The following is a 24,399-nucleotide window of genomic DNA, read 5'->3' on the forward strand; positions in this document are numbered from 1 at the left end:
TGGCAGCACTGCTGGTGGCTCTGCTGGTGGCAGCACTGGTGGTGCTACGGATGGTGGCACTGGTGACATCGCTGATGGCCCTGCTGGTGCCATGGCTGGTGGCTGCAGTGGTGGTGTCTCTGGTGGGTCTGCTGGGGACATCGCTGATGGTGGGATTGGTGACATCGCTGATGGCCCTGCTGGAGCCACGGCTGGCGGTCGGGGTGGTGTCGCTGGTGGTTCTGCTGGGGACATCGCCGATGGTGGCACCGGTGTTGGTGCTCCTCATGGCATCACTGATGACATCACCGGTGGCCCCGCTGGTGTCCTTTCCGGTGGCACCAACAGGGCACTGGTGGTGGATCCACCCGTGGTTTTGCTGCCGATCCCACCAGTGGCGGCACACGGTGTAACTGGTGCCATCGCTGCTCGTGGTGGCACTGGTGACATCGCTGTCGGCCCTGCTGGCGCCACTTCTGGTGGCCGCGTCACTGGTGGTTCTGCTGGGGCCCCCGCTGGTTGCTGGTGCTCCTCATGGCATCACTGATGACATCACCGCTGGTGCCCTTTCTGGTGTCACCGGCGGTGACATCACCCGGGGGGGGCGGAGCGAGCCTGCGCCGAGCCCTCCCGTCCGCCTGGGGGCGCTGTCGTGGCCGGGAGAGGGCGGAAGTGACGTGGCGGGCGCCGTGGCAACGGCGGGGCTGGCGGCGGCGGCGGGATGAACGCGCCTCCGGCCTTCGAGTCCTTCCTCCTCTTCGAGGGCGAGAAGAAGTGAGCGGCGGCGGGGGGAGGCCCTGGGTCGGGGCTCAGACCCTGGTCGGGCCGCGGGGGGCTGGGGGGGGAGGCCCGGGCTCCCCGTACGGGGAGCCCGGGCCTCCCCCCCAGCCCCCCGCGGCCTCCCGGGCTGTATCGAGGCGCTGCGGTAACGGCCTGTCTCCACACAGGATCACCATCAACAAGGACACGAAGGTGCCCAACGCCTGCCTGTTCACCATCAACAAGGAGGACCACACGCTGGGGAACATCATCAAGTCGTGAGTGGAGGGGGGGGGGGAGAGTAAATTTAGGGGGGATTGGGGGGCTTTTTTTTTTTTTTTTGTCCTGAGAAAGTTGTGCTCTCAGGTCAGGCAAAGCAACTCTGCCTTTGAAAATGAGGGAAGAGCCTCCACACACACGTTGGTAATGCCCAGTTTGAAAGTATGTTGGCCAAGCCTATCAGAAACACAGCTTTTTAATTATATTTTTTTTCTAATATAAAAAGTAGTTGTATTTGTGCTGCGTGCTTGTTCACTGCTGCTTTTGCATTCCAGGCAGTTACTGAAAGACCCCCAGGTGTTATTTGCGGGCTACAAGGTCCCGCACCCACTGGAACACAAAATTATCATCCGCGTCCAAACCACCCCCGATTACAGCCCCCAGGAAGCTTTCACCAATGCCATCACAGATCTGATCAGTGAGCTCTCCCTCCTGGAGGAGAGGTTCAGGGTACGTTTCTTTCTTTTTTCTTTAAAGCATTTGAGCGTCTTGCAATTAAAAGTTAAACAAGGGGAGGGGTGGTATATCTTAGAGCCGCTGTTTTAGGTCAATAGATTCATCAAAGCCACGCAGCATCGCGTCACTCGGCTCCTGTCAAGGCATGGTGGAGCCTGCCTGCTCTCAAGGGTTATCTGCACGCCCCACAAGGGTTCAGTGGGTGCTCTGCAATTCCCTGGATGGCTGGCATTAGCACTGGTTTTCTCACAGTCTTATTAGTGTAGAAAACAATTTTCTGTTCTTCAAAGTGTTGGGTTTGTTTTTTTTTTTTTACTTCTCCTGCTAAAACTCTGGGGCAGTATTTTTTTTGACCACTTCTCATTGATTCTGCTCGTATTTATTTAGCCCCCAATTTCTGAGATTTACATCTGCCTGAAAGGTTATTCAGACAAAACCGGGGGCACTACGAATAGGACACTGTCTGTGAAGTGTTCTTTGATGTGCTGGTAGAAGGTAACAGTGTGCCACTACTGTAAATATGTTTTGCTTTTAATTTAAGTATTATTTTTCTGGATGGTGTAGAGATTTTCACTGATGGTTTGCAGTGGTTCTTGTGTCTCACAGAAGACTGGTATGGTTGTTTAAAGTAACCTCCTCCAGCTCAGTAACAGTTCTTGTCTTAGCGTATGTTTTTCTTTGTGTTTTGCAGGTTGCCATCAAAGACAAACAAGAAGGAATTGAGTAAAATCACCCCATTTAGAGCAGACTGCACTTCTGAGGCAGAATGGTGTGTCTGGTAGTTGAATGCTATATTTAAACCTCTGTTCATGGCAAATATTTTCCTCTTCATCCCACTTACGTTTAATTTGTGACAGCACCAGCGATCTTTTGAGGGTGTTTTTTTGTACCAGACAGGCACTTTGCCAGGAGGACGTATGTCTTGTTTGATTTGATAGATAAGTCATTAAAATGATTTCTACTTTTCTAATTGGAGCTTTAAGGCAAATATTTGTGCTGGGCTGTTGGCGAGTTTATTGTGAGTGTAATTCCAGAATGAGAAGCTGCAGAGTGATAGCGGTAGATGAACTCTCTGCTTTTCCTTTTCAAGAAGGCTAGGCACTGCCAACTGAACTGGTGTTTTGTTTTATTAAGTGTCATTTCTATAAAACAAATGCACAAATTGTGAAAACTTACAGTAAAAGAAACCGGATGTTTACAATGACTTGATGAGCTTAACAAATTCTTACCTTTTTTTTTTTTTTCTCTTGCACGTAATAGCTGGTCTAGAAAACTTCATGGTTACATGGGTAACAGTCACTAATACTGCACTATTTCAAAGCACGGGAATGAAACTCTGTTACAAGGAACTATGACTTCTTCCAAATTGCTGTTATGTTCACACTAGTTAGAACAACAAGGTAAGTAAAAGTAGGGTCTGATACCACATTGTTTATTAGGACTTCAGTCAGCTGCTCCCCGTTCGCTCGAAGCTCTGGCCATGTGAGAATCTACGAGGAGAACAGAGTTTGGGTAGGAAAGGAACGGTGGTATTGTGTCTGAAAGTGGGAGGTTATTAATTACTGCAAGGCCTGGTTTGACAATTGGGTGTCTGTGGAATCCGTTTCCCTACTAGCCGGGGGGAAGCTGAATAAAAGGCTCTTCCCCTTTCTGAGGGAGGTGCTGCAGCTTTACGATGCTGCTCCTAAAGGAGCAGGGTTTAATGCAGAGGGACTTGATCAGAAAGGAGAAAGTGAAAGCAGCTGCGCCTCGCTCCTGGAGGAACTGACTGTTGACTTGGGCAATGCACTTCCAAAAAGTTGATGGAACACTAGGTCACCTCGTACCCATATATAATGGTAGCTCAAGACCGGGCTCTGGAGTGAGAGCCTTCGAGTGTGTGTGGGATCGTCCTTTCAGAGCCTTCACCGTGCAAGGCAACAGTAATTACCTGAAGGAGGACTGTCTCTGCAGGCCAAGCAACAAAAGGGGGGTGTGAGCATACGGAAGCAGCGAGCCCTTTCCTGCACGCGGTTCTGCCAGGGAACAGCTGCTCCGGCTTCCCTCCCCTTGGCCCCTCAGGGAAATGTTTGTATCTCAGGCTTTCCAGTTTAACCATTAATTTTTTAGCGAGGGTCCTTCTGCTAGGAAAAGTTGCCAGGCTGCAGAACACAGGAACAAACAGACGTGCTTTACAGCTCCTAATTCTTGTCACAGTTGTGTTTGTGTGAGATTTGAAAGATGGCCTTGGTCATGCGCAGGAGACTGCTTTTAATTGCTTAAGTGTTAGGATTAGAAAACACTAGGCATGTCCTGGTGTAAATCTGCTCGGGAGACTCGGGATGGGTGCACTGAGAAGGGAGGGAGGCCCAGCTCAGCCCCAAAGGGTACATGAGACCTACCTGTGTGGGAGGGATCCTCTTGTCTGAGCGTTTCCCCTTTGCAGAGCTCCACGCTGTGGTGTAGTTTGAGAGGTTGTACATCCACACGCTTCCCTTCTCATCCCCGCAGAACACGTAGTCTTTTGCTGTAAGACCAAAAGAAGCAGCTGGAAAATAAGTGTGGAACTGAGAGTCCACACCTCTATCCAGCAGAGCTGAAGACGGTGCTGAAGGATCCCAGGCAAGGATGTCAGATTTCAGCAAAATTCTAGCACAAATACATTAATCTACCTCACTGAAAAAAACTCAATTAATGTAAAGATAAATCAGCTACTTTAGTAAGAAAAGCTAGTGATAAATGTTCTGGCATTTCTTCCGCCTTTTTCAGACTTTTTCATTTTGGAAAGCGGCAATCGGATCAGCTTTGTTTATTCCTTTTTAGTCTTAAAAGCCAGCTGCCCTGTGTGTGGCGTTCCTGCCCCTTACTTCCGATGCAGTAAGCATTAACATGCCTCTCGAACAGCTACAGGGCCAAGCCCTGCTTTGAAGACTTGTACAAGGAAGACCATGTTGGCACCGTACAGTCGGCGTAAGGCCGTAAGCCTGAGCTGTTCCCCTGTCGTATGGCAGGCAGTATAGCTGCATTTATGTATTATTTATATACAGCTGGTGCTGGGCTGTTGCTGCCCTGCAGTGCAGGGAGCTGAGGGCTCTTGTTGCTTGCGGACGGGAGACCAGACTCGCTGTCTCTGATGGGGACTGAAATCCAGGCCTCTGCCTCTAACTACGGGCTCCTCCGACGGGTGAAAGGGGAGGCACGCACAACTGCTCAAAGTCAATCTTGACCCGTGCGGCCATCTGCTAGAGTGACTGGTACAGCCTCGCTGCTTGCCCCGAGGAAGGGTGCTGCCTACCTGGGCAGGTGCTGAGCGTCAGGTAGGACAGGTCTGTTGTGGACCACTCAAGCTCAGCTAGAATAACCGCAGATACCGTTCGCTGGTGTCCTTTCCCCTTTGCGTCAAAAGACCGACTCCAGCTCCATAAGTATATGCACCCTGGTTTAGAGCTCTTGGAAACTAGGGAAGAAAGAGGGGAGAGGCTGTGTCAGTTGCTAAGTGAAATGCCTCAAGACAAAGGCTGGCCTCTGGTGAAGGTGGTCCAGCCAGAAGGTGGCTTTGAAGATGTGGGACCCAATACCAGCAGCAACTGTTTCCACCTCCTTTCAGGATAACTAGAGGCTGCAGAGGACTCTTCAGTCCCATGCTTATGTTCCTGAACTCTAGAACAAGCATAAGCTATTCGGAAAGACCCAGCCCATGCTATAAGCACTCTCCCAGATGTGGGAACCCCCAGTTCCCCTGCAAAAAAACCAAACTGCTGCCACCAGCCCTCGAGCAGAAAGGGGCTTGGCCAAGCGTGCTCTCAGGGATGGAACCACCTGATGTCTAGTCCTGCTCAGACGTGGGTTTGCACCTCTAGCCCACATTTTAGGGCAAGGTAAGTGACTCTGGGAGACAACTCCATTCTGCGTAGCCCCCAAAAATCTAAAGAAGAGGTAGTCACACCCCATTCAGTCCCTCTGCTCGTCATGCTGGCTTCAACCTGCCACAGGCTGAGGTGCCTGACTTTTTCTGGATTGGGCTATTGTGTTCATACTCACCAACAACATCATCATTCAGAAAAGCCAAACCATCAACCCTGTGAGATGTTGTCATGCCTCCATCCTCATCAGGAAACTGGAACGTGGCTTCAAAAGGCCTAGAGTAGGGGGAAGGGTGAAATGAGTCAAGTCCTGAATGGGCAGCAGTGGGAGGACATTCGGGTACAGAACCCAGAAGGAAATTCACATGTTAGCGAGTCTCTTGCCGAACTCGTATGAATTCCCACTTGAACTTACGCTTTCGGCCACTTGGGTTTATTAGTATAGCAGAAGCCCGTTTGCTTAAGAGACTGCTGTTTTACTTCATCTGTTTTTGTAGGGATCAGGATTCGTATATGTCAGCAGGGCATGAATTCACTTCCTTCTTTCCTGCAATTTTTTTCTGTGCTCCCACAGAGTGCCAGTTTCCTGGGTAACCTCACGTACCAGGAGGAGGGTAGGCCTTGCTGTGAGACTGGAACTCAATCCAAGAATTTACACTCCCTTACACTACTTCAAGATGATACGCCCTTAAGTTTTAGAGTATTGGATTACACTCATGTCAGCCCTCCTTCAAAGCAGCCTGCAACACTTGTAGACTGGAGCACCAATACAAGCTCAGGGCTGCTAGCTTTGAATGCTCCTTTAGCATTATGCTAGTATTTTTTTCTTGCCATTACGGGGTGGGGAGCATGTTTGAAGTTTGGTAGGACATGCTGCTTTTCTTGCTCAGGCCTCCTTTGGTTAGAAATAAAGCCTTTGCTAGGACTACCTCTTCTTGTTAGGAAAAACGAAGGCATGCCCCCGGCTTTTGGTTGTCACCTGCTTTTTTGTTCCTTATCCAGTTTTATATTCCAGGCAAAGCAGCCGCCTTCACAGCCAGCCAGCAGGTACTGATCTGGGCAGGTGGGGACCAGGGCAATCCGTAAGGGAATGGAGAGCGCTTCCAGCACCAGCAGCTGGCTAAAAAAAAAAAAAAAAAACCCAAACAGTTAAGTGGTGCTGCGAAGTGATAGTTACAGGCTCCTGGACTGGCCACATCTGGTTTTTGAACCTTTACCTTGCTTTGAAATTGTAGTCACAGTCTGGAATCCCAATATCCCAGAGTGCAATTCGCTTGTCATAAGATGCAGCTGTGGGACACAGAAGAGAAGCAGGTAGTGACACCACTGCTCATCTGGCTCTTCTTGTGCTAGCTGGCAATTCTACCTGTGTCACAGGCTGTAACACTCTAAGCCTGTGGCATCAGAGAGCTCATTAAAGCACAGCAGCAGTCACTGAGGCTCCTGGCTCAACACCACTTCACAGACATCGTCAAACACGCACGGTCAGTAATTTGCATTCTTATCCTGTGCTCTGAGAGGAGCAGATAAAAGAAAGTTTGTTTCCTGGTGTCCATTACTAAGTTGTGGCTTCACAAGGTCGTTAATTAGTGCCCCTTTGAGCTCATGTTGCTGGTCAGGGGTTCTAGCGGAATCTAAAACACGAGCTCCAACCTCTACTCTCAGGCAGACGCCACTTTATTCCACATATCCACGGCTTCTTACTGTGTTCACATCCACAGCAGCTCCCATGGGGAAAGTTAGGCACTGACGTAAAGTGTGAAAGACACTTAATGTCTTTGTCACCAAGCTGATATACTGACAGCAGAAACAATCCTAATAGATTACTCGGGGTAATCTGGATCCTAAGCAGATGGCATCCCTCAAACTCAGAGTAAACAGGTTAGTGTCCAGTCCCCAAATAGGCATGCAAAGGCTCTCACTTTATTACTATAAATTTTTCTATGCAATATAATGAGCCTTGCTGCCCACACCATTATATGGATGTGCTATCAACCTACTTATCCCTCAAGGCTTCTGCTCTTTGCACTCTTGAGCTTCTTCTTGAAAAGTATCCAGTACCGATACCCGTGTTTTAAAAAAATTCCACTTTTAATGGTTCATGTAGCACTCTAACCACTCCAGGATGTGGGTAATTGTAGGCAAGAGAAACAATGTGCTGTGGGGTGCAGGTGTGGTCTGAATGGCTCTGTAACAGCTTAATTTACAGGCCTGACAATGCAGCTGCAATTTGTAATACGACGGTTCATTTCTACCAGTCCGTAAGCCTCTGCGGGCCCTACTGTGGCAAAGCTCTCTTCTACATCAGGACCTGAATAAAAATTTCTGACGAGGCAGAGAACTCAAAAAAAATTTCATTTATTCAAAAGCAGCTAAGCGCATAGTTTTGCTAGTTGGAAAAAATGAAACCCAACAGCCCATTATACGCTGCATTGCCCCTGTTGCCATGCTTGATGAGAGCCCTGCCAGCTGACCGCTCGCTGCCTGGCCCCCAGCAGGCTGCTCTGGCTATCATTCTTCTTACTCACCCCTGCGGAACAGATCCACTACTGGGCTTGTTTGTGGCTAATGCCTGTGTGACAGCCACCCTGAGAGCTACCGAGAGAGAGACAGGAGCTGCTGCACCTCAGCTAGAGTCAGGCTCTGTCACTGAAACAATTTGTACCTTCCGTAGATTACTGCCATATGAGACTAACAATACTCTCTCCATAACGTCTGTCCATGCTTTTTGTATGCGTGTGTGGTCTCTACCTGCACCTGCTTGCCCTGGTGACAATTCCCCTTGTTAAGGAAGCCCAGCCTTTTCTACATTAGGTACTAAAGCTAAAGAGATTCTGAACCAGAGACTTACTGAACAGGTGAGTTTCTCGAGTTGGGCTGAAGCAGACGGTAGCAATGGGCTTTTTATGGGCCTTTATCTCTCCATAGCAGAAGTCAGCCGCCACATGAATCAGTTTGACGATCCCTCTCCTCCCAGCAGCCGCCAAGATATTATGAGATTTTTTCCGACTGTCGCTGATTACCATTGTGAGGGTTGTCCATGCAACACTGAAAAACTCCTAGGATAGAAAGAAACCAAGAATAGCGTGAAAGAGAACAGCCAGCAGGATGGCTGTTAGCTCAGAGATAAGACAACTATCACGAGAGCTATTCAGGTGAAATGACATGACTATTCAAGCTGGAGCATCGAATCTCAAAACAACCCTCAGAAGAACACAAACTATCAAACCAGGATTCTTTATTCCTCTATGCTGTCAAGCAGTGGTAGCAGCCTGGATACACATACGTATGCCTGTGTGAGGAGGAGAGAGCCCGACTAATCTTTTAAACTAGTAAAAAAATAAAACCAAACCGGGCTAAAAGGATAAGCAAGAAATGTTTACTATCTATCTTCATCTTTTTAAGACCTGTCCACGCTAATGCTTGAAACCTTTTCAGAACTCTTTGTAATATATTTTATGTATACGTGCATGTAATTATAACAGATTATGGTATTTCCATTCAATGCTTACTCTTCCCACTTGCAACCTACCTCTGTAGCCACCTTATATTTTTTCAGCACCGTCCCCGTCTCACAATCAATCAGACAGACGGATTCCCCTCCACATGTTGCCACAGTTCTGGAGGAGCTCACAATGGGATCTGAAAGATGAAAAGAATAGGTGAGAAGTTCCCAGGTTCCCGGCTAACACATGAAGACTGCAGCTTATCACTGCCTGGTGCTCTCCCAGTCTCCTGTTTTCAAAGTCAAAGAAGAAGTATGTAAGCAAGTCTCTTCCTGACAACGGAGACTACAGCTTGAAAGAGCAGGGGTCTAACGCATGGAGTCCGCTGGGATTCCAGAGCCGGGTGGTTCTGGGAATCCTGCAAACCTCTTTAAGAGCTCACCTTTCCTGGCTCCACAGTCTAGCAATGGCTCGAAGACACAGGACCAGAGCTGCGTTTTAAAATCCTCGCGGCTGTTGCCTTTACTGTGACACTGAAGAAAATGCAATGGCTCTGCACTGACATCCTCCTACAATAAACCATCCACATTTAGAAAATTCATTCCCCTGACAGCGGTTTGCCTGTGATTGCCTTGACAGAACCCTCTACTGAACACAGCAATCTGAGTTAAACTGAAGTATTTTTCAGCCTTTCTGCACTACAGAGAACAGGAGAGACTGAGGTGCCACCAATGCTCAAGACTCCTAAACCAGCAGGCAACTGTTTAGAGAAGATGTGCCCAGCAGACCCCAGCAGCGAACCCCATTTCCTGCTGCAGAGAAATGTGAAAAATCCTTTAGGTCCCCACTGGTCTGAGCTGAGGGGGAAACACCTTTCCCCATGCAGCCATCAGTTCGACCTGAGAGCAAGTCATGCCAGTCCCATTTCTAAGAACAGGCTTTCAGTGCACCATCTCAGAGCGCTGGTCCATCCATCCCCTGCAGGGGATTCACTGTCTCCAGGGGGGGCCTTCCCTGACGCCTCTGAGAGATTTAAAACAACAAAAAAAAAACCGAAACAAAAACTGTAACTCACAATATATCTGGCCAATTATGAGCTCCAAGCTGTGTAGAGCTCTGATGAAATCTGAATGAGGCTCCTCCCACTAAACCAAGAGGCCGAAAGCCAGTCCCAAGGGGGCTGATGAACATACCTTGCCCTTGGAGTTCTTCACTGGGACCAAGCTAACAACTCCGTTGTCCTGCTCCTGGCTTTTCTGTTCCCCTGTCAGCTGGCTGGATCTTCTGTTGCTTTGCCCCTTGGGAAACTGCTCTCCATTCTTATGTGTCCCTTCAGCTCCCTGCTCAGGGGTTGCCTCTTTGGCTGGCTGGTTCGATGTTCTTGGTTTGTCAGGAGCTGGGTCATCCTGCACATGACTGGACTTTCTGGGATTAACTACAGCCTCCTCCTCGGTGTTTGCCTGGGACTTGGACCTCTTGTTTCCAGAGCCTGGTTTTGAATGATTTCTTTTCCTCTTGCTGGGTGTTACTGTGACCTATAAGGCATGTTGTCAATTTCTGCAGAAGGTTTCTAGCTTTCCTGAGATGCGCAGATGATTTGTAAGTCAGAGATATTAATTATTCAAATGCAAGTACCCTCCCACGGTTACAGACTGTGTTCCAAGAATCAGACAGCCCAGAGCTGCAGAGTTCCTAGAGGCAGAAGCTAACGAAAATCACACAGCCAGCCTCATTTTCATCTCCCTTCCCTTGTCCCAGTTACTTGTGATTGATTGACGTATGATGTGGAAAAACAAATACGGCCCATGGACCGAGGGGGTTCAGGCTGCAGCCATTTCAAAGGCGGCAAGCACCATCACCGTCTGGCCATGCATCAGCCCAGTTCTCTCATTAAAAATATCCCTTCCTCAAAGGAGAGGTGGAGTCAGCAGGACTACAATCATGAAATCTTTTGGGTCTCCTATGAGAATGGAAGCTCTCTCCTCTTGGAGAGCAACTCAACCTTCACATCGCTGGGAAAGCTTCAATATGGCCATAAAGAACAAGCCTCAGCTGTTGAATACAGGCTGGAGCCTGAGACTGCCCCTACGGTTACCAAAGGGTCATAAATGTAAACTGCTACTGTGCTACCGAACTGTGCTACTGTAAACAAGTGCTACTGAATTCGTAAGAAATAAAAAGGACATTGTTAATGTAACTGGAAAAACCACCTACCTGACCCACGTCCTCTGCAGCTTCCCTGGGGCTTTCTGTACTTTCTTCCTCATTCTCATCCATCTTTTCCTCTGGTTCAGGATCTGTGTTTAACTCCAAACCCAGTGAGTATGCCAGAAACTCTTCTGCAATCATTTTCACCTTAGAAGCAAAAATGTGGATTTGTAAAAAACAAAAAACAAAAACAAAACAAAACAAAAAAAACCCCAAACCCAAAAAGCAACAGCAGTCAAACTGATGTGTAATGACAAGAACTGCTTTGCTGAGTTTTTAATATCTGCTTCCACTATTCTATGTGAATTTCACAAGTAATGGAGGAGTCCCCAGCTGACAGCCTGGCAGGCCGAGTCCTCTTGCTGACATTACATGACCCAAGAACTTCACTTTGTCATGGGCATCCAGCGTACACATTTGCAGAAACAACAGCACAGCAATGAAACAAGACAAAGGAGAGATGGAATGTATGCACATGCAATTAAAACATATGTTACAAACTAAATGGTATCTTTCCCCACTGGGAGTAAACTACATTTGTGCCATTATCTTTTCTCCTTTCATACAGCTTCCACCAAGACTAAAGGTTGCCATTAGAGTTATTTGCAAATAATTAAGTACTAAGGCTACTGCAGTCTTGTTAATTAGTACAAGTATCATTATTGCTTATGAATTAAAAAACAATGTTTAATGACAGTCATTGCAACTTGGTGCACATTTAATCCTAGTGCTTCTGTAACTGCTTAACAAAGCAGTGAAGAAAACCAGAAACAGTGATACCACCTGTCTGCAAGAGCCCTGATACCCTGAACCCAAATCCATAGAGCATTTTAATCAAATCCGTTCAGAATCAGGCTGCAGAGTCCTTGCCTGAAGGACAGAAGGGGAAGTGACATGTAACCTACCCGCCAGCGGGTGAATTCACTCAGTGAGCTGGGTCCGTATACTACATTGGTTTGTACTGACTTCAGGAACTTTTTCTTGATGGACTGCACTTGCTCAGCTGTATATTTCTCAGGAAGTTGGTCACGGAAGAATTTTTCCCAGTGAGCAGTAACCTAGGCAGAAAGACTGAGTTTATTCAACAGAATACTACAGAAAACCAGAGCAGAAAAGCACAAGAATACTTGTGAAACCATTTAAGACGTTGCCAACCCTGATGGTCTGCTAGCTACATGATGGTACTGCTTCCATTTATTTTATCCGTGTTCAAACCACGACTTCAGCTATCAAGAAACCCAATTCCTCTGAACCAAGCTTAAGCAGACACCGTCAACATGGACCCAGAGCAATGCCTGATTTCATGCCTTTGGATCCATAGCAAATGGTCTTAAGGAGTCTTACACTGTGCCCTACTAACAGGGAGTACCTGACAGGTCCCTAATTTATTATAACAGGCACGGGATAATGGGGATGTCTGGGTTTTCTTGTAGTTCAAGTGTGTGCGTGAGCAGGACTGGTGCACATGTCATCCCAATTTATAGATACCTTGACTCCAAAAGGCTTCTGAACTATGGGCACAATCATGCAGATGCTCACCTATCAGCACAGTTTCCCATCTGAGAGTTTCTGGTGGGTAGTAACACATCCATAAGCGTTTGAACCCAACAGACGTTTTACATTTATGTCTAAATGTAAAGCAGTAAGAACTGGGCAGCCAGGTACAAAGCAATACCATCAGGGAAAGGTATCTGGGGCACGGATACCAGCACAAAATGAACAGCACGGGGGAGCATTTGGTGTCTCATTAAACAGTCGACCATGCCCAGTTGCCTGGAGGATAAGAGGCTGAGCAGCCCTCACCAAGAGCCTTTGAGGTACAAGGTATTACACAGATAACACTCAGCACAATCAGCCATCCCAGCCTTCAGTATCTGATCTCTCCACCACTGCTACACAGAAGGAATTAACAAGATCATCTAACTAGAATACAAATGGTAAGAGCAGTACTGCACAAAAAAACCTTTTTCATAATAGAACAATAATTTTGCTCAAGATCACAATATGAATATGCTTTGTGGGGACAATCTGTCAGGAGCCAAACTGTGTATGTAAATGAGTGAAAAGACAGTTCCAAATATGCACAGCTAAAGAAGAAAGAACAAATCCTTGTTCCTGGTGTATGCTGGAAAAAGCAAGATTATCCTGAGCCTGGTTTTGTGCTCCCCATTCCTGGGACCAGGACAGTAACGTAAATTAGATGGGAAGGTGTATGCAGCTGTTAGGTCAGCACCAGTCTTTTCCCATTTTTAAATGATGACCGGAGTGACCTGAAAAACCAGAGGGTCAGACACAGACCTTGTTGGCCCTGCTCCTGTGATTTAAACTGAAGGCAGAAGTTGGCTACACAGAACAGGTAGAGCAAATGCAAGCAGTGACCAGAGACAGCAGCAGTAAGACATTTACTACGTGGTCCATACTGCGGGCAGTGCTCAGATCATACCAGAATTATTGTTAACCATTTGATGCTTGTTTGCAACTCTGTCATTAAACTGAGCACAGTGTTTAGTTACTTCTCAGGTGTTTAGAGATTAAGAAAATATCCCACATCTTACCTTGCTGGTGAGCTTACGACTATTGACACGCCTCACATGATTAGCCAGTTTGGTTATATCCTTGCCATTGAGTAGCCGAAGGTTTTGCAAAAGAAACATTACTTTATAGTCATCGTTGAGCTAGAAAGAGAAGACATCAGAGTTACAAAAATTGTACATGTGGTACTTGCTTTAGTCCTTTATTAAAATACAGCCAAGGATGAGAAGAACATATTTAATCAGGAAAAGCCATTTCATAAAATCTTCTCAGGATTTCCGACTTGAATATCACCCTTTAGTTGTAAATTAACGGTCTCCTATGAGTTGGGATCTTAAACTGCAGACAAAAGACCTGCCTCACACTTACGCAGTACTAACATCCAACACAAGGTGGTGGCGGTGTAACCAGGCTCATCTGCTCCGGCCTGAGTGCAATGCAGGACACATCCTTTAACTCTGAGTGAGCATCTAATACAGAGGAAGGCCTGCCCTGCCTACAGTAAACGAGCACCAGCAGGGCTTCTTTGGGTCGGGTGCGTTTTAGGTCAGACCAGTTCCCCAATCCAGTTTACCATACAGCCACGCATACACTTCTGCCAGCATGCAACAGCAAATAAGCATCTGGGGACAGCGATGGTGGCTGATGCCGGTTTAAAGCACAAGTAAAATTACAGTTTCGGATGCTTAAACTGTACAGTCAGCAGAGCGTCTTGGGAGAAGTCAGAAAACCTGAACTAGACTAATCACCAAGTTTAACCCCTCGTCAGAGGGCCAAGTCTGCTCTTCCAGAGCACAAGGGGCACTAAAATAACATATAAGAAGGACATTTCTACAGTCATTACTGCATTTTACACAAGCATGAGCATAAGATATCCTGCCTGATAAGCTACCTAAGATGGGACTCTGGCCTGGAGAATCAGGAGTTCAAGATACCCAGATTTTAGTATCTGAGTGGTTTTGGGCAAGTCACTTCTGCAGATTGGGAAATAGTGGCACAAACTGGTGAAGGGGCGCAAGAAGACTGGCTGCTTTCTCAGATGCCCTAACACTTGCTGCCTAAGAACTGTATGTAAGAACTAGGCATAACTGCTGTTTGTTTCCCCCTCTATTTAATGCTTAGCTTGTAAGGATGGGAGGTAACTCACTGTCAAGTACACATTGTTCTCGTAGGTTAGCTCCTCGAGCAGAGGGAACTGTTTCAGAGCAGTTACATCTTCCAGTTTATTGTTGTTGCAGTTTAGGACACGCAGATCAGGGAGGGTTAGACTGTTGGGAAATTTGTCCAGTAAATTATCAGAGAGATCTAGTTTCTGCAGATGCCTCAAACGGGAAAACAAACGCGGGTCTAAGTCTCCAGTCTTCAGCTGCAGCTTGGACAGGCTGAAAACAAAAGAGAACATAAACTATCCGCAGTTCATTGGAAAAACAAGTGCTGACTTTCACAGGATACAAGGTCCCACCTGGTGGCACCTCTCAGTCTAGCACAACTCACTGGGTAAATCTGACCAAACCTGCTTTTTCTTGTCTGCAGCATTCTGGACTGCAAGCACGCATACATGGAAAGGACGCTGTGCCTGAGCTAGCAGACACCATCAGAGACCCAAGTCTACCAAAGCGTTTGCAGTACAATTAACCTGCAATCCAGATAAACCTCCTATGGGCAACAGCACTGGCTGTGAGCAGTGAATCACAGGAAAAGTTCTTGTTTGTAGAAAAAATTACTACATCTCTAAGAATTTTGGTACTTTATTCCTTTGCAACATAAATTCACCAAAACAAGCTGTGGCAATACAAGACACTTGTTCACTACACCATCGGTCCACCCTGTCCATAGAATGCACTAGATTCATTACTTCCCTCATTTTTTAGAAATCACCATCTCACAACTGCTGTAAGCAATACAAGACTTTGGCGATTCCAAAAGGCTAGTCCTGTCCTCCCCCTCACTTCATGCTGACACAACAATGTGGCAAATTGGATCAGTTTGCTGATCTGGCTCAAAACTTGTCTTCTCTGCGTTAGAAGTTAAGTTCAGGCCAAGTGCAGAGTAGGTCCCCAAATCATTTGGCTGTTTTCAAAGAACGAACTTCACAAAAAAGCGATTTTTCCCATTTCTTTTACAGTGAATTTTGCTGCAAAAACTTCCAATGGCAAATATGGAAATCTACCTAACAAAATCCCAAGGCTGTCACCAAAACAGAAGCATTCTGTCCTGAAAGAGGAAGTGGTACAATATTTGTGAGGGGAAAAAAATACCCCTTCTCTGTAAGAAAGTGAAAACTGCATATTATAAGAAGGGTCATTTAGATTTGATTAGATCATTTAGTTGAGCTCCAAAGGGAGCTCCTAGTCCTGACAGCCAATATCTCTTGAGGACACAAGCCTGAGTTCTTTTAACAAACAGAATCTCCATCTCTAACGATTAGTAGAAAAAGGCCTTCTAAATATAAATGAGGTAAATAAAATTAGGAAGCAAGACCACTTCTCCTCCACTTGTCATCTCAGAAGCCTAACCAGCCAGTCAAAGCATGTAAGAAAGGTTGAACAGAATTCAGCTGGCTGCAAAGCTGAGTGTGACTACTGTGTCATTTTGGGGAGAAACTCAACATGGTGTTCCCCAAATGGACTTTCTGAAATATAACCCTTCAAAATCACGGTACGAAGCTGCATAGAAAAAGCCACACTCTAGAAATTCATTACTTCAAACATCTCAGCATCACTTTGTTACCCAGATTACTGCAGCCTATACTCTTCAGATAAACTCGAGTTTCTCTCTAAAAACAATTACTCTAGCACAAGACAAACTAAAAGAAATAACTTTAAAGAGTACATATGAAACCCAAAACTCTTACATCAGCAACAAAAACAACAAAGGCACCAGCCAGAAATTGGCTAGCTGAGTCACTTGGGTTGACCAGCTCTGGAATAGCCAAGTTCCACTGTATTAAACATTTGGAAAGACATGTATTTTCAATGACCTCTGTTAAGGACTTGAGCAACAAAACTGCTTTTAGTGGTTTCTAAGTGTGTCAGAGTTTATTCTCCCTCTCTGCAATGTCTGAGGTACTAAGATAATTGGATTTAGAGGAGATGGAAAGTGATGGAGGGAAAGGAAAAGGGAGAGGAAATAATGCCAAAAATATTTTTAAAACCCTCTAAAATCCAGGCCAGAAGAGATTCTCTTATTCACATTAAACAATTGCTAGCAAAGACAGAAGTGTTTTGGGGGTAGGGTTATATCCTAGGGTTAGGAAATCAGGATCCAGCCTTAAGCAGTTTTACAGAAAGAAGGTGGCAGCATATATAAAATATAAGTAGTGAAAAGAGGTGGCAACCGCTGATAACCTATCTAGTGAATGTTCCACTAGCGCTCACTGATCCTGCATTGAGAATACCATCTCCTGTTCTGTGCTTTGTAACCGTCTCTCTTTTTTCAGTAAAAATGCTTAGGGGAAGAAAGACAAAAAAAGGATTGCCCAGGCTGAATTCAGCTGGAATTTTCCATGGGCCTGCCTGCACTTACTTCAGCGTCTCGATCTTTCGGAGCCTCGTAGATCTTGGGACCGCTCTTTCCAAAAGAAGTTCTGTAGTAATTTTTGACATTTTTAATCTCCACCCCTCTGCTGGAATCACTAATCAGTGAGCTGTAGGATCTCTTCTCGTAACTCTCCTGGTAAAACAAACAGGAATAAGAGGAAGTCCTTTCAACTGACTCCAAAAGGGGAAAAAAAAGTTACGAGGTTAGCTACTGATTTTGCTGCTGTGTTTGAAGTCGCCTTTTTTACATGGTTGAAATGAAAATACCAGAGATTGTTATTAAGCTGGGCACACACTCCCAACACGCTGACCCAACTCATCTCCAAAACAACAGCGATACCTCCCTTGGCTATTAAAACGACAGACTTGCTGTAGATGAAAGCTGTCCACAGGGTGACGGCACTCGGGACTAGGACAGTCTCGCAGTTACCTGTTTGTACCTCTCCTGAGCAACAGGGCTCTACCCCAAGAACTCCGACACGCTTTCAAATAACCGGCAACAGTAAGAATAAATACACCTGTCGTGAATGTCTTCCTCCCTAGGAAATGACACACTGCGATCACTGGCCTGACCAGATGGATAGACTCTTAGCTGACAACTTCTAAATTCCCTAAGATTTTGGAAAACCGAATTAATTACCAGAAACGTAAACACACACCAATCAATAACATCATTTCCTCACCAAGGAAAAAAAGATCAGCAGCATTCTGTATGTTATTGGTAATTAACAGATATTTTCATGCATCGTTGTGGATAGGATAGTACATGCACACACACACATACACTGATATTTAGAATAATAACACTGACAGGGCCAAAGTAACTTTGTGAAATTACTGGTTCGTGGCTTACCACTCTTTCTGACACAGATTCCATTCCAACAGAGGGAAATAAAAGAGAAAAGAGCTCCAAGGCCAGGCTCGCTACTGTCTTTTTGTGTTAGTCTCACCACTGCCTGAACGCCACTCCAGTAAATCGCAAGGAACACGCGAGGCACTAAGCTGTCCTTAGGCTTGACTTCAGCACCATAACATGCCTACAGCACCCGGACCATCGGGTTTGATGAGCAACGGGGCATTGCTTTGTTAACACCTGTAAGTAAGGACAACCCTTCATGTATGGAAGATTTTATACCAGCACTGAGCCTGAGAAACAGTTTGAACAGCAGCTGTTCAGGATTTGATCCTTTGAGCGACAGAGCTGTCACTGAAAGCCAAACCACAGGATCAGGCCCTTACCTGCTGAACCTAATAAGCCTCCCTAAGCTCCGGTATCTACAAGAAAAATTTGACACCAACGACTGTGGATGTTCCCATCGCCCTCTTTTTGACCACACCGACACCTCAGACACAGCTGTGTCACCCGTGACACCACAGGAGCTGCAGGGGAGACCAGGACGTAACACGGCCCCATCACCACGCCACCATGGGTGACGCTGCAGAAGGCACGCTCAAGTACCCGGGGCCTGACGAACCCCGTAACCCAGCCTACCTGGGATCCGCCGCCAGAAGCAGCCACCCACCCTCCTCCAGCCCCACAGCAGCACCTCTGGGGGTCGGCAGTCCTACAGCGGGGTGTCGGGTCAGGCCAGACCAACCCAGCGGAGATCAAAATGAGTTTAGCTTTAACTACCCCGTACCAGCTGGACCAGCGCCTCACCTAAGCCGAGGAGACCCGGGCGCGCCTGGCGCTGCCCGCGGCGCTATCGCCGCCATGCTGGGGACGACAACGACGGCCCGGGCCTGTCAGCCCACCCAGCGATGACCTCTCGGGTGCGAGGCGGCCCCGGCGGCCCCTCAGACCGCGGCAGCCCCAGGGCCGTGCCCGGGCCGCGGGGCACCGGCTGTTGGGCGCAGGCCGCGGCACCGCCCGCGGGCAGGGAGGGCGGCGCTGGCTTCGCGCCGAGGCGGCCAGGTGCGGCTCTGGGCCGCGGCCTCACGCCGCCCCCGCGCGGCGCCGGCTGCCCCGAGCCCGGAGGCCGCGGTGAGGGCCGGCGCCGGCCGCGGCCTGAGGCGCCCCCACGGGGTGTGCGCTGGGCGGCGGGACTACAACTCCCAGCAGACCCCGCGGCGCGGCCGGGCCCCGCACCGCTGCTCGGCGCCGCGGGGGCTGCTGGGAGAGCAAGTCCGTGTTCCCCCCCCCCCCCCCACCCCCGCTCACCCGACCGACCGGCCCGCGCCGAGCCGTGTGCCCCGCCGCCGCCGCCGCCTCGGCCTCGGCCCCCCTCCCCGCGCCTCCCCCCCGCTCCGCTCACCTGGAAGCGGGCCGGGCCGCGGCGGCGGGAGAGGGGAGGAGGAAGAGGAGACGGGGAGGAAGGAGGGGGGGCCGCAGCCTCAGCGCAGCCGGCGGGGATGGAGGCGGCGGGCGGCGGCGATGGGCCGGGCTGCGGCTGCAAGGGGATCCGCTCCTGCTTGCTCTGCGAGGGGCCCGCGCAGGCCGCTCCGCCCCCGCAGGTACCGGGGAGGGGGCGGCGGGGCGGGGCCGGCGGCGGGGCGGGGCCGGCGGGAGGAGGCGGGGGGGGGGGTGGGGGGGCGCCTGCCGTGGCCCCTCAGGGCGGGCCTGGCGGGAGGGGGCCGCGGGCGAGGTGGGGAAGGGCAGGGCTGGCTCAGAGCCCAGGGGGTTTGGGAGGGGGTGCGGGGACCCCCCCCCCCGTGGCGGGAGAGGGCCCCGGCCCCCCGGGGGGCTGCTGGGCCCCGAGCGGGAGCCCGGGCCGGGCACAGCGCAGAGCCCCCCCCCCGGGCCGGGCACAGCGCAGAGCCCCCCGGGCCGGGCTCCCCTCCCCAGCGCGCTGCCGGGGGGCATTCGTGAAAAGAGCCCATGGGGCTTCGCCTGCATAACGTGAGGGGTGCACACAGCACCCTCAGCAGCCGAGAGCGCCGAACCCGAGTTTCATACGTTAAGAAAAGAGCGGTTCGCTACAGCTTAGCCTTCTGGCCTTGGTGATTTTTATCAACTTTCCTCATTCAACATTTATTGATATGACAACCCATATCTCTACAGCCGGCCCGAGGAATACCGACCATTAATCTCCTTATACATTTGGCACTGAGGATCATCTCTTCTTCCCTGTCTTTGCAGGATAAAGACATTACTAGGAAAGAAAAGCGGCTTCAAGCAAGCAGCACAGTAATGCTGGAGCTGTAAAAAAAAAAGCAGGGAAGAGTTGTTCCCCAAAAGCAGCTGTAAAATTTCTCATGTCTACAAGAATCCTGTACGGACAGTTTTCATGCTGCAGCATCAAGGCTGCAGGGGTAAACCGTGGAAACACCTTATCTTGATAAGTTTCCCCCCCCACTGCTTTTCTCTTCTCCATTGTTATTTCCACAGGGAGAAGATAATTTCACTTACTGTCCAGCAACAGGCCTAGCTAAAGGAAATGAGCACTCGGAATTTGCTGGCTGGGCATTTCCATTTCCAGGGGTGTTTCTGACAGAGGAGTTCATTAGCGAGGATGAAGAATCGGAGATAGTTGAACTGATGGATCGAGACGACTGGAAACCATCACAGTCTGGCCGAAAGAAACAGGTTTGACTTTAGAAGCACGTTTTCTTCTAGGAGAAAGGAAAGCTGCTTTCAGCTGAAACACAGAACACGTACACGTTTCATTAAATGTTTTCCTTTGGAAGCTTTTCCTGAAATCAATTGCAAGAATTACTTGTAATTAAAGTCAACTTCTTGCAAAAATACATGGTAGTTGTTAACGCATCGTACTTGATGGTGCGTGTTCAGGCACTGAAGTTCACACAATCTCCAAGTGAAAGAAGTGGGTGTTTTGTTTTTACTTTACAGGTGAGAAATGGGTGAGCTTCACCAAGTCCTTTTGCAACCTGGTGACCAGGTCACTGGACGAGAACTCAAAAGTCTTGACCGTGAGCCCTGTAGGGATCACAGCCTCTCCAAAAAGACTTGTTCTAGATTGTTCCTTAACACTAGCTTTTTCACCCTCTTCTTTTCCAACAGGACTATGGACCCAAAGTGAACTTCAAGAAACAAAGGCTGAAAGCTGGCAGCTTTACTGGTTTGCCAAGTTTTAGTAAAAAGATTGTGGCACAAATGAAGGCCTGCTCTGTACTAGGCGGTTTCTTACCTGTTGAACAATGTAATCTGGACTACATGCCAGAAAGAGGTTCTGCCATCGACCCACATTTTGATGACTGGTGGCTTTGGGGAGAGCGTCTGGTTAGCTTAAACTTGCTCTCAAAAACCGTGCTATCCATGTCTTGTGATTCAGAGGACAGTATCCAATTATTTCCCACTTTCAGTAAAGAAAATGGGCAATTAAGTCCCCCTGGATCTTTTACACAGACGTCAGCGTGCAAAAATTCGGGCAAAGAGGGAATCAACTGCATTTTATCCCCAAGGCTTGTTCCAAGTAAAGAGGTGACTGTTGCCATTCACTTACCCCAAAGGTCTCTGGTGGTGCTGTACGGTGACGCACGGTACAAGTGGAAACACGCCATTTACCGCAAGCATATAGAGCATCGCCGAATCTGTGTCACGTTCAGGGAGCTGTCTGCAGAGTTCAGTGCCGGAGGAAGGCATGAAGAACTGGGTAAAGAACTGCTAGAAATAGCTCTTTCATTTCAAGGAAGACCAGTGTGATCAGCAAGAGGAAGCCAGAATTGCATTTTGTTAGGAAATTTGAAAAATAAAGTACGGAATTTGTACAACTCGGTTTATTTCTGAAGTGTGCGTAAGGAACCAGGTGTGTACAGAGATAAGCTCAATCAAATGGAAATTTAACAAACAGAAATAAGAGAGTGCAAGGAAGGGGTGGGCTGCTTGTTTCTTCGAAGATTCTCCTGGGCAATGGGAACTTTTAGGCGAAAGTCAGAAATGAGCTGTTGTATTCATTAGCTGTATTGTAACAAAATGCAAAAAGCAAATAGCCAGTTCTTAAATACCTTGAATTAAACCAAGAAAGAAACTTAGAATCATTAAACTGAGCTGAGTATCAAACAGCCCTTGGCACAGATTCAGCCCAAGCCCTGCAGCAGATTTTAACCTTTCCTGGCCCATGCTTGGTTCCGTCGTACTGCTTTTAGCGTTGCGCTGTGCCCTAGGGACACAACTATCTTCTCACCTGCTTCAGATAGGTCCTTTAGAGATGAGCTCTCCAGGGGAGGAGGGTAAGCAAGCGTCTCTCCACAGATAGTACAACACACTGCGAACTAATTAAAATAATTATCCTTTGCTGAAGATTCATGCTCTAACAGTGAGGATTAATCATCAATACCGTGTGTGACCTATATCTTCTGGGACCAAAGAGCAGCATTTGCAGAGGGCCGATGCCCACTCTTCTGCAGAGACAGCTTGGGCAGAGTTCAGAGCAAAGACTTGCACAGACTGTGTTATTTTCTGATCATTTGTCATCTCTGAACCCCGCTGTCAACTCTCACTAGCAAGAGTCTGATTTTTGGGAATAAGCTGGGCAACAGACTGCAACACTGGCGGCTATCATTTTTTTTCTTGGCACCTCCAGCAGGCAGGTTTGAATCATGCCTTGTACCTAAGATTCAAGTAGTCATTTGTAGCAGAAGCTGATTTGAGGCCATCTGTCTGCTCTGAACGAACTTCTGTGCTCTTGAAAATGAAGTTGTGCCGTGGAAGAAGTGTGATCCTTTAATAAACACAGTTGTGTCATCAAAACCATTCAGCACAGTCACACCTACAGCAGTAAAACAACGCTTTACAATGCTGCCTGGTTTTAGTCGCTGAGGAAAGGGGACACATTGATACATGGGATCTCAGCGTCCCGGCACAGCTGTACTCTGCGCTAGAAGCGCTTCCTTGGCACAATGCACAGGTTTTACTGTATAGCAAGGCACTCGTGCCACAGACACTGCCCTCCGCTTCAGGCACTGCAGGGGAGGGAGATCTTCACCCAACAAGTGTTACTAGAAATCAGTTGGGTGAATCAGGACGTTTTTTATCCGTTTAAGCTAACAGATAAGCTACAGTCCTCTGTGGTTGCAATGAACCAGTTTCAGTTTAGCCCAGTATTAAACAGTTGTGGACATCTACGTGATCGTTCCAACAGGGACCCGCGAGCAGGGCTCCCACGGGCAGTCCTAAACCCCAAACCTCCATCCGGGCGGGCTGGCGAGCATCACCGGCATGCTCCAGCAGCGGTTTCGGCAGTCACAGCATGCCCTCTCTGACAGAAACCCGTCACTGCAAACGCAGCCAGCCAACATGCAACAGGCAGGCCACGCTCGCTCACAGCGAGCTTTCTCTCAGGAAATTTCTCATAGGCTGCAGCTTCTCCAGCTCACTCCCAAAAGCAAGGCCTTCTGCTCTCAAAATAGCGGTTCCTAACCTTTTTCCGGCAGACTGGTGTGAGCAGCACCGTGCCGCTGGTGTCCGCAGGGCTCAGCAGCCGTAGAGAGCAGCCGGAGCTGCCGTCGGAGCGGGGGACATTGGGGCAAGCAGGAGGACGCGGCTGGCAGCCTGCTGCAGCTCAGCGCAAAGCCACACTACGGAAGGAAACCCAGGGCAGGCTCTCATAGATAAAGCAAGCGTTGAGCCCATATCCTCATCACCCTTTCCGTACGGAGCCTCTCCGGCAATCTGCCCTTTGCTCAGCAAACTGCAGCAGTCAAGTATTTCCATTAATGTTTGGCCCTTATTTCTAATGCTCCCTTTTAGATGTATATTGTGCTCTCAGCCTGTTAAAATACTTTGTGCGCGTACCTGCTGTTTCATTCTCTTTGCAGTGAAAGCAGATGATGGCTTCTGATGAATCACAGTGCCACAATAACAAGATAAACAATATTAGTTCATTTTGTACTCTGCATTTGTTAGCTGAAATTTTCTGCCTCGATCAAACTGTACGGGAAGCTGCTGTTCTTGCCAGAAAATTCCAGCTCTTCCTAGCTGATATCTTAAAAAAATGCAAACAATTATATTCTGAACCAAAAATTGAGGGCTTTGTCTAGATGTTCTTGAAGTCCAAAACTTAATCTAGTCACTACACAGTCATTGCTATGTCTATTTTTTGACATTTTTCACCTGTTAAACAGCCTCTTGGGCATCCTCTTAGATCAAAATGCAATTACACACCCATCGGTTCTGTATCACGTTATAAAACTGTATGTACCTTCTCTCCTAAAGAGCCAGAATGGCAGCACTGCAGAACATTTACAATTGATTTGGATTGTCAAATATCACAGAAATCTGAGAAAAGTATATGGAGGTTTTAATTAGTTAGCTCTTAAAAGTAATTTTGGCCACTATGCTAGTATTATTAGTGTAAGACAAACTTCAATGGTCTTCATGTTATAGGAATTCCTATCACAGCTGTTTATCTTCTTAACCAAGATTAGCACTTATAAAACACATACCAAGAACCAGGCCCT

The 24,399-nt window shown here is 48.0% G+C and overlaps 3 protein-coding genes across 7 annotated transcripts; 2 read left to right on the plus strand and 1 right to left on the minus strand.

Moving 5' to 3' along the window:
* The first annotated feature begins 628 nt into the window (after positions 1 to 628).
* On the plus strand, positions 629 to 2,677 carry POLR2J (RNA polymerase II subunit J). The gene is made up of 4 exons (XM_075517784.1): positions 629 to 753; positions 927 to 1,016; positions 1,293 to 1,467; positions 2,165 to 2,677. Exons 1-4 carry the CDS (start codon positions 701 to 703, stop codon positions 2,198 to 2,200), a joined length of 354 nt encoding a protein of 117 aa, XP_075373899.1. The 5' UTR covers positions 629 to 700; the 3' UTR covers positions 2,201 to 2,677.
* On the minus strand, positions 2,628 to 19,434 carry LRWD1 (leucine rich repeats and WD repeat domain containing 1). Of its 5 annotated transcripts, XM_075517770.1 has the most exons (17): positions 19,296 to 19,434; positions 17,894 to 18,133; positions 17,027 to 17,173; positions 14,649 to 14,883; positions 13,525 to 13,644; positions 11,875 to 12,027; positions 10,976 to 11,116; positions 9,955 to 10,296; positions 9,204 to 9,330; positions 8,848 to 8,957; positions 8,167 to 8,374; positions 6,533 to 6,605; positions 6,295 to 6,435; positions 5,494 to 5,591; positions 4,748 to 4,909; positions 3,855 to 3,979; positions 2,628 to 2,963 (listed from the first exon to the last, which is right to left on the minus strand). In XM_075517770.1, exons 3-17 carry the CDS (start codon positions 17,104 to 17,106, stop codon positions 2,823 to 2,825), a joined length of 2,256 nt encoding a protein of 751 aa, XP_075373885.1. In that variant the 5' UTR covers positions 17,107 to 17,173; positions 17,894 to 18,133; positions 19,296 to 19,434; the 3' UTR covers positions 2,628 to 2,822. The 5 variants fall into 5 exon arrangements, with proteins under 5 accessions (XP_075373885.1, XP_075373887.1, XP_075373883.1 ...); XM_075517772.1 differs by lacking the exon at positions 14,649 to 14,883; XM_075517768.1 differs by lacking the exon at positions 17,894 to 18,133 and having other exon boundaries at positions 19,296 to 19,425.
* On the plus strand, positions 18,802 to 23,914 carry ALKBH4 (alkB homolog 4, lysine demethylase). The gene is made up of 3 exons (XM_075517776.1): positions 18,802 to 19,494; positions 20,369 to 20,566; positions 21,002 to 23,914. Exons 1-3 carry the CDS (start codon positions 18,802 to 18,804, stop codon positions 21,641 to 21,643), a joined length of 1,533 nt encoding a protein of 510 aa, XP_075373891.1. The 3' UTR covers positions 21,644 to 23,914.
* The last annotated feature ends 485 nt before the right edge of the window (positions 23,915 to 24,399 follow it).

This window comes from Mycteria americana, chromosome 15 (assembly GCF_035582795.1).
Source record: "Mycteria americana isolate JAX WOST 10 ecotype Jacksonville Zoo and Gardens chromosome 15, USCA_MyAme_1.0, whole genome shotgun sequence".
Taxonomy (NCBI): domain Eukaryota; kingdom Metazoa; phylum Chordata; class Aves; order Ciconiiformes; family Ciconiidae; genus Mycteria; species Mycteria americana.

What these genes read in the sequence shown, in the direction of transcription:
- POLR2J (XM_075517784.1), top strand. Translation starts at nt 701, where the DNA reads ATGAACGCGCCTCCGGCCTTCGAGTCCTTCCTCCTCTTCGAGGGCGAG. An exon ending in CTGGGGAACATCATCAAGTC is followed by an intron (nt 1,017 to 1,292) that starts GTGAGTGGAGGG and finishes TTTGCATTCCAG; the next exon opens with GCAGTTACTGAAAGACCCCC. An exon ending in TCCTGGAGGAGAGGTTCAGG is followed by an intron (nt 1,468 to 2,164) that starts GTACGTTTCTTT and finishes TGTGTTTTGCAG; the next exon opens with GTTGCCATCAAAGACAAACA.
- LRWD1 (XM_075517770.1), bottom strand. Translation starts at nt 17,106, where the DNA reads ATGTCAAAAATTACTACAGAACTTCTTTTGGAAAGAGCGGTCCCAAGA. An exon ending in CTGCAGAGGACGTGGGTCAG is followed by an intron (nt 10,297 to 10,975) that starts GTAGGTGGTTTT and finishes CATGCCTTATAG; the next exon opens with GTCACAGTAACACCCAGCAA. An exon ending in AGACTGTGGAGCCAGGAAAG is followed by an intron (nt 8,958 to 9,203) that starts GTGAGCTCTTAA and finishes TTCATCTTTCAG; the next exon opens with ATCCCATTGTGAGCTCCTCC.
- ALKBH4 (XM_075517776.1), top strand. Translation starts at nt 18,802, where the DNA reads ATGACCTCTCGGGTGCGAGGCGGCCCCGGCGGCCCCTCAGACCGCGGC. An exon ending in AGGCCGCTCCGCCCCCGCAG is followed by an intron (nt 19,495 to 20,368) that starts GTACCGGGGAGG and finishes TTATTTCCACAG; the next exon opens with GGAGAAGATAATTTCACTTA. An exon ending in AGTCTGGCCGAAAGAAACAG is followed by an intron (nt 20,567 to 21,001) that starts GTTTGACTTTAG and finishes CTTTTCCAACAG; the next exon opens with GACTATGGACCCAAAGTGAA.